Genomic DNA, 8,799 nt, shown 5'->3' on the forward strand with positions numbered 1-8,799 from the left:
TGGTAGATACCATGGGCCCATTCCACTAAGGTCGATTATCTTCTAATCCTCGATAAAGTTCTAATCGGCGATAATTTTATCTTGCGTTCGGGTCCATCAATGTGGCTCAAATAATTCGCTGTTTGGTTGCTATGCAACATAGCCTCCCGAGTTATTCTGGTCGCGAGCAGGCTAAAAGGCTGGCTAAAGTAATGCGTGCGTCAAAATTGTCTCACAGGCGGAAACTATATCCCGAACGACAGTTCCATCAAGTGTCTTTTAGGAAATATTAGTTCCCACTTTTTACGAGATTACAGTGTTTCCTCCAGGAATTTTTACATTAGTGGCGGAGAGCCCTGTCCGCGCGCATCACGCGATCAAAACAACGACCTAATTTCAACCAAAACTAGAGGGAGGATGGCAAAAAAAAAATATATATATACAGAATATAAACTTGTGACTGACAGTCACATACACACACACAAAGATCATCAGCTATAATATAATACGAAGTAGGCCTACATGAGAGCACAAAAGCGGCTAACGTTACTCATACTGTTTACTGTAGTGCCGAGAGACGGGAGTCGTAGGCGGCGTATCAAATGACAAAACTAAACGTTTAATGAAGGACATGAACGATTGTCAACAACACACTCAAGCAGTAAATAGAACAGACTAAACAACTCGGGTTACCACGCACTTAACTGTCCGTGCGGAACAATACTCCCAACCCATAGTTCCGTGCGTGAATTATGTCAACCCACCACATTACACAAGTAAAATCACAGTCAGATGGAGCATTCGGTAAACAGCTGAGTATCAGCTGAGTTAAAGAAAACCAACTCTTACCTTTGATGACACCCACATGAGCCCTGTTTTTCCCGTACCTCTCCCATGTGTCTCTTATTGTCCAAATGTTCCCTGAATTTTAGCTGCATGTTTTTCCAGCATGTAATTACGTTGTCAATAAAAAAAACGACTCCCCTTCTTTTCCCCTTGACAATACTGTGTCGTTGCTAAAGTGACGGCACATAAGAATCGTTTTTTGACTTGCTAATGTCTGCTGATACACCAACACAGCTAGCCGATGCTGCTTGTTCTCCCGCTGTAGTTGTAGCTGGTGGTGGTGGTACCCCGCCATAAACGTTGTTAGCTGATCCACCAACTAGCTCCTTTGCTCCTGCCAGCCATGCAGTTTCGGATCGCTCATAGCCACTGCTAGCTTCAGCAATGTTTGAAGTGTCTGGGACATCTTTTTTCTTGAAAAATCCATCCATCTGTCGCTGTTTTCGTTTAATTTTTCTAAGTTATTTAACGTGATATCTTATTTGTGCACCTAGCTAGCTAGATCAGCTTTTTGTATATTTTAGATGGTTCACATTTAGACCAATCAGGAGTAGCCCTTGTGTCACGTCGTCAACTGAATGTTTAATGTCATTAATCTGATTTTGGATCAGCGGTTAGAGAGAGATGGGTGTGGATTTAGGTGCACTTTTAGTCAACATCCATTATAGCGCTGATCTAGGATCAGATATATTTTAATCAGCTAAAATGTTCAGAGGTGGATTTTTCCACGAGCTTCGCGCGTGTGGGTGCGATTAAGTCGCAACATTGTAATATTGTAATTTACTGCTCCCTAAATCGGAACGAAATGTAGGTCTGAAAGCGGCCTAAATCTAGCTTCAATCTGGGGTTTTTCATAGTATCTCGCTACCTTTCTCGTTGTGCAGCCTGAGGGGAAATCGTGCACTTAGTGGACTGAATCAATTAGTGGCGGAGGAAATTCATTGGTGGCGGCCCGCCACCAATAAATGCATATAGAGGAAACACTGAGATAGATAGATAGTTTGACTGTGTGATAGATAGATAATTTGATAATTTGAAAGTGTGATCGATCGATAGATAGATAACCTGATATTTTGAAAGTGTGATAGATAGATAGATCGATAGATAAATAAATTAAAAAGTGTAAAAAATAAAATAAAATAAATAGGTATGTCTATTAACTTGCATTGCTTTTTTGACACAGCGGTCTGGCTGGCGCAGTGGTTAAGGCAACCAGCTAGAGTTCCGAAGGTTGCGAGTTCGAGACTTGAATAAGTGATTTTTTTTTTTTTTACATTTAACCGAAGATTTCATGCAAAGGCTTCAAACACCATTGTAATCGTGTCAGTTCTTGTAAAATTAGCCTGCACCATAATTTTATAGCCTACATACTTTTTTAGATGAGATTTTAGATTAGATTCAGACAACGAAATGCAGTAAAAAGTGTGTCTGAAGAAGGATTTTGAACCACCGATATAAAATGACGAATAAATACTATAGCAGCGGTCGATACCACTAGGCCATTGTGACGATATGACGGCTTGTAGCCTGCTGCGTATATCACCACAGTAGTAAATATTCATTTATTAAAATATGAACATATAACAATAACTGGGGCTAGTATGACCTACGCATTTAATCGGTCAGCAATTTCTTGCCAAACCATTTCCCTCGCCTTGTTAATTGCGGCAGTATTGCACTATTTTACATCTTATTTTTCCGTCTTCATAAAGATCAATAATTCGGAATGCTGCGCAAATGTAGGACCCCTGCAGAGTGGAGTATCTTCATTTCGACAGATCGACTCTTCAGGGCTCTTTATGTCTGCGTGCACGCGCCCATATCGAAGATTTCTAAGCCGGTGTTCTGTGAACACTCATGACACAAGCCTGATCCTCGTTCGAGGAATCACCTGAGGCTTGAATTCCAATCCCGAGTTGCCTGATCGCCGGATTTATTTCAATCGCCGATATACTAATCCACTTTAGTGGAACGGCCCCCTTGTCTACATCTCATGGCTCTATGGTAGATGCCATGTCTACATCTCATGGCTCTATGGTAGGATCCCATGTTTACATCTCATGGCTCTATGGTAGATACCATGTTTACATCTCATGGCTCTATGGTAGATACCATGTCTACATCTCATGGCTCTATGGTAGATACCATGTTTACATCTCATGGCTCTATGGTAGATACCATGTCTACATCTCATGGCTCTATGGTAGATACCATGTTTACATCTCATGGCTCTATGGTAGATACCATGTTTACATCTCATGGCTCTATGGTAGATACCATGTCTACATCTCATGGCTCTATGGTAGATACCATGTTTACATCTCATGGCTCTATGGTAGATACCATGTCTACATCTCATGGCTCTATGGTAGATCCCATGTTTACATCTCATGGCTCTATGGTAGATACCATGTTTACATCTCATGGCTCTGTGGTAGATACCATGTTTACATCTCATGGCTCTATGGTAGATACCATGTCTACATCTCATGGCTCTATGGTAGATCCCATGTTTACATCTCATGGCTCTATGGTAGATCCCATGTTTACATCTCATGGCTCTATGGTAGATCCCCTGCTGAAAGTGCGTTCAGCTTGTCTTCAGATGGAGGTGCAGGAAGGAGAAAGACAGAGAGAGTTTCAGTTGAAGCTGAAGAGATAGGAGACAGACATGGCTATTAATCCATGATGAGTCCATGATTTGTTCTTGCTATTAAGTTGACCCTCCCTTTTGCCCATTACTGACCCCTCCCTGTCCCTAGATCTTTAGCTGTCTAGTTTTAGGTTTTAGTAGTTTTAGTTTAGTTTTAGATTATCTTAGACTGTTTTAGACTAGTTTTAGTTTTAGACTATGTAGTTTTAGTTAAGTTTTAGTCTATATTGACGGAAAGTTTAGTTTATCTTAGACTTTTTTAGACTAGTTTTAGTTTTAGACTATGTAGTTTTTAGTTGAGTTTTTAGACTATGTAGGCCAGGTTTTTGTATTGTATTTGTTTGTGGTGGATGTTGTATGCCTGTGAACAGGTCACACTTGAAAATGAGACCTTGGGGCTCAATGTGTTTCTTACCTGTATAAATAAAGGTTAAATAAAAAAATAAAAAAAATAAAAATAAATAACAGGCGTCAGCTACAGTTGCAGAAAGGTGAAATAGCGATGGGATCTCACGCTGACGGGCAGTGTTTTGATGTGAGTAAAAACATTTCATTGGTCCCTGTTTTCCCGAGAGTCTGAGTCTTACTGCGGTGTGTTTGAGCACATTAGCGCTGCACTGCGTTGGCCAGACATTTGCAGTGTGAGCTGACTGGTAATGTCGTCTCCTCTCCCTATGGAAGACAGCAAGTGTGACAGAACCCGCAGCTAAAAGAAACGACTGCCCTAATTGCCAACACGGTATTTCCGTGTTTCAAAATAAAAGTCAGAACATTTTGATTGGTTGCCGACTTGGTCGTCCACCTGCAGGGTATATACAGGAATCTTGAGGTTAATTTCAATACCTTTCTAAGACTTTTTATAGACCTTGTCAATATTTTTCCAGACCTCACCGCCACTTGGAGCTGTAACCGTTTACATCAGTGACACCTTTAACTTAACAGTTTTTGTTTGCAATAGACTAGACCACTATCACAACAGAATTTCTGGTTCATCTTTGTTTTTTTAATAAAACTAATAAATTCACAAACTTTTACTAAAGGTTTTTTAGGACTCAAACTCTTTGGACAGAGTCTAATTCAGAAAAATACCTACAAAATTCAAGACCTCATAAAATCATGATAAGACTTTTTAATACTTATTAAGGGTCTTGATTTTCCCAAAATTGATTTATCAACTTTTAATACTTTTCAAGACACCGCGGATACCCTGACCTGACACTCTTCCTCTCACTCCTGTGGGGTTAATGTTCCCCTGAAGATAACAATGCTCTCTCTCTCTCTCTGTCTCTCTCTGTCTCTGTCTCTGTCTCTCTCTCTCTCTCTCTCTCTCTCTCTCTCTCTCTCTCTCTCTCTCTCTCTCTCTCTCTCTCTCTCTCTCTCTCTCTCTCTCTCTCTCTCTCTCTCTCTCTCTCTCTCTCTCTCTCTCTCTCTCTCTCTCTCTCTCTCTCTCTCTCTCTCTCTCTCTCTCTCTCTCTCTCTCTCTCTCATGCAGGAATATCCCACACTCACCACGTTCTTTGCCGGGGAGATCATAAGCAGGAAGCGGCCCTTTCTGACCAGGAAGTGGGACGCGGACGAGGACGTCGACCGCAAGCACTGGGTATTATAGACCCTTTACAACCACTGGGTATTATAGACCCTTTACAAGCACTGGGTATTATAGTGTTGCTCTACAAGCCCTGGGTATTATAGACCCTTTACAAGCACTGGGTATTATAGACCCTTTACAACCACTGGGTATTATAGACCCTTTACAAGCACTGGGTATTATAGTGTTGCTCTACAAGCCCTGGGTATTATAGACCCTTTACAAGCACTGGGTATTATAGTGTTGCTCTACAAGCCCTGGGTATTATAGACCCTTTACAAGCACTGGGTATTATAGTGTTGCTCTACAAGCACTGGGTATTATAGACCCTTTACAAGCACTGGGTATTATAGACCCTTTACAAGTACTGGGTATTATAGACCCTTTACAAGCACTGGGTATTATAGACCCTTTACAAGCACTGGGTATTATAGACCCTTTACAAGCACTGGGTATTATAGACCCTTTACAAGCACTGGGTATTATAGACCCTTTACAAGCACTGGGTATTATAGACCCTTTACAAGCACTGGGTATTATAGACCCTTTACAAGCACTGGGTATTATAGACCCTTTACAAGCACTGGGTATTATAGTGTTGCTCTACAAGCACTGGGTATTATAGACCCTTTACAAGCACTGGGTATTATAGACCCTTTACAAGTACTGGGTATTATAGTGTTGCTCTACAAGCACTGGGTATTATAGACCCTTTACAAGCACTGGGTATTATAGACCCTTTACAAGTACTGGGTATTATAGTGTTGCTCTACAAGCACTGGGTATTATAGACCCTTTACAAGCACTGGGTATTATAGACCCTTTACAAGCACTGGCTATTATAGTGTTCCTCTACAATCATTGGGGTATTATAGTGTTCAGTTGTGTTGTGTGTGTGTTCAGTTGTGTTGTTGTGTGTTGAGCTGTGTTGTTGTGTGTTCCAGGGTCAGTTCCAGGCCTTTTATCAGTACGCCAAGAGCTTCAACTCTGACGACTTCGACTACGAGGAGCTGAAGAACAGCGACTTTGTCTTCATGAGGTGGAAGGTGCGTCCGTCTGCATTATGATTGAGTCATTATTAAGTCGTTTCTAAGTCGTTATTAAGTCTTTATTAAGTCGTTATTAAGTCGTTATTAAGTCGTCATTAAGTCACTTAAATTACTCTGTTATTGACGCTCTGACGCTGTTGTTTATACAGCTACTGTTGATTGTTGTCCACATATGTTGTCCACTATGTGCAATATGACAACCCTAGTCGTCTATCTGTACAGTATAGTATAGTGGATAGTGTACATAGCCTTTATTTATGTAAACCAGCTCCTTTCCCTTCTTGTGTTTTTTTAAATGTATTTATTTATTTATTTATTTTTTCTTTCCTAGCACCAGGGGAGCCACCCCTCCTAAATTTCGTTGTTTGGTACCTGTACTATAGCAATGACAATAAAGACCATTCATTCATTCATATCCTGCTTATTCTTTATTGATTATTATTTATATCCTGCTTATTCTATTATTGTCTTGTATTTCTACTTCTTCTCTTTTTATTTTCTACTGCGATGCCAATGTCTAGTTGAACCTGTACCCAAGAACTTGACTCCTTGTATCCGTACGTTGATGTAATAGAAGCAGTTGTGATTCCGTCTTCCTCTCCGCCCCCAGGAGCAGTTCCTGGTCCCAGACCACACCATCAAGGACATCAGCGGGGCTTCCTTCGCCGGCTTCTACTACATCTGCTTCCAGAAGTCGACGGCCACCATCGAGGGCTACTACTACCACAGGACCTCCGAATGGTACACGCTTTATTCACTTATTAACGCTTTATTCACTTATTAACGCTTTATTCACTTATTAACGCTTTATTCACTTATTAACGCTTTATTATTAACGCTTTATTCACTTATTAACGCTTTATTCACTTATTAACGCTTTATTATTAACGCTTTATTCACTTATTAACGCTTTATTCACTTAATAACGCTTTATTACCATCGATGGTTACTACTACCACAGAACCTCCGAATGGTACATGCTTTATTAACTTATGAACGCTTTATTAACTTATGAACGTTTTATTCACTTATTAACGCTTTATTCACTTATGAACGCTTTATTACATTATTTACGCTTAATTAGCTTATTAACGCTTATTCAATTATTAACGCTTTATTATCTTAAACACTTTATTAACTTATTAAACACTTTCTTATCTTATTAAACACTTTATTAACTTATTATTCACTTTATTAACTTATTAAATACTTTATTAACTTATTAAACACTTTATTAACTTATTAATGCTTTATTATCTTATTAAACACTTAAACTAATTAACGCTTTATTAACTTATTATACACTTTATTGGCTTATTAATGCTTTATTATCTTATTAAACACTTTATTAACTTATTAATGCTTTATTATCTTATTAAACACTTTATTAACTTATTAAACAATTTAATAATTCATTTAACACGTAATTATATTATTAACGCTTTATTATTTTATCGTTTTATTAACTTATTAAACACTATTTACTTATTAAAGCTTTCTTAGCTTATTAACCCTTTCTTAACTTATTAACGCTTTATTAGCTTATTAACGCTTTATTAGCTTATTAACGCTTTATTGTCCTTTACCCTCTGTCCTGTCGACACCCACAGGTACCAGTCTCTCAACCTCACCCACGTCCCCGAATACAGCATGCCCATCTACGAGTTCCGGTGACACCCGCACCCCTGGAGGAAGAGGAGGCGTTCTGTCTGCAATGCCCTAGAGACACAGAGGAGGGGAGGGGGGGGGGGGGGGAGGTGTGGTGCCCAGTCATGCCAAGATGGACAGATGTACGGAGCGATATCTGAGCGGTGCAGAGGGGAGAGATGGGGAGAGGACAGAGCCACAGACAGATGAACACTCCTCCCAGACAGGAAGTGGACTCCTCCTCCCAGACAGGAGTGTGGACTTGGTTGTAATAAGTCGCTTTTCTTATTTCAGATTCGTATTTGAAGCTACTCTTTCTCAGCTACTTTTCAGCTGGGGATGGAAAATCGTTTTTTTTGTTTCCCCCCCCCCCCCCCCCCCCCCCGAAATGGATATGCCAATTATTATTGAAGTGTTTTTTGTGTGTGTGTGTGTGTGTGTGTGTGGACGGGGGGGGGGGGGGGGTTGTTTGTGGGGGGTGGCTGGGTCAGGTCGTCAGGTGAGGGGGGAGGGGGCTGTAAGAGGAAGTACGCAGGACGTTGATGTTTCATTTTAAGTGATTTTAAATGGATCTGGTGATGGAGAGAGAGACAGGAGAGCTGGAGGGGTCAGAGGGGGAGAGGACCTTCCCAGACAGAAGGACTAGTGATGATGTCACAGGGGTCAGGGGTCCTTCTGCGCCTGTACACTACAGTGTTTCCCCTACCATTGCCTTGGGGGGGCGGGCCGCCCTCCTAACGGAACCCCCCGCCCCCCCAAGAAAGAGGAATTATTACGGACGTAGACACCAAACATCTGACAAGCAGGCTAAGTGCAGTAGGCTCCGAAGACTGAGGAACGGGGTACCGCAGGGGTCTGTTCTCTCGCCGATGCTGTTCAACGTTTACATCCACGACCTACCTGATACAGCATCTAGAAAGTATGGCTACGCAGACGATCTTGCCATCATGCTGAGCCGACCAACGTGGAAGGCGATGGAAGAGGGTCTTAACGTAGACATAGGCACACTGGTAGCATACCTTCGAAGGTGGCGTCTA

At 41.0% G+C, this 8,799-nt stretch overlaps 1 protein-coding gene across 1 annotated transcript in view; it reads left to right on the forward strand.

Annotated features, from left to right (window-relative positions):
* LOC308151303 (glucose-induced degradation protein 4 homolog) overlaps nucleotides 1–8,062 on the forward strand; it is a 13,257-nt gene extending 5,195 nt beyond the window's left edge. Inside the window, exons 3-6 of the mRNA XM_080524149.1 lie at nucleotides 4,971–5,078; nucleotides 6,011–6,112; nucleotides 6,726–6,856; nucleotides 7,726–8,062. Coding sequence (XP_080380275.1) covers nucleotides 4,971–5,078; nucleotides 6,011–6,112; nucleotides 6,726–6,856; nucleotides 7,726–7,789 — 405 coding nt within the window. The 3' untranslated portion in view covers nucleotides 7,790–8,062. The remainder of the gene's footprint in view (nucleotides 1–4,970; nucleotides 5,079–6,010; nucleotides 6,113–6,725; nucleotides 6,857–7,725) is intronic.
* The last annotated feature ends 737 nt before the right edge of the window (nucleotides 8,063–8,799 follow it).

This window comes from Nansenia antarctica, assembly GCF_963989245.1.
Source record: "Nansenia antarctica genome assembly, chromosome: 2".
Classification (NCBI taxonomy): Eukaryota; Metazoa; Chordata; class Actinopteri; order Argentiniformes; family Microstomatidae; genus Nansenia; species Nansenia antarctica.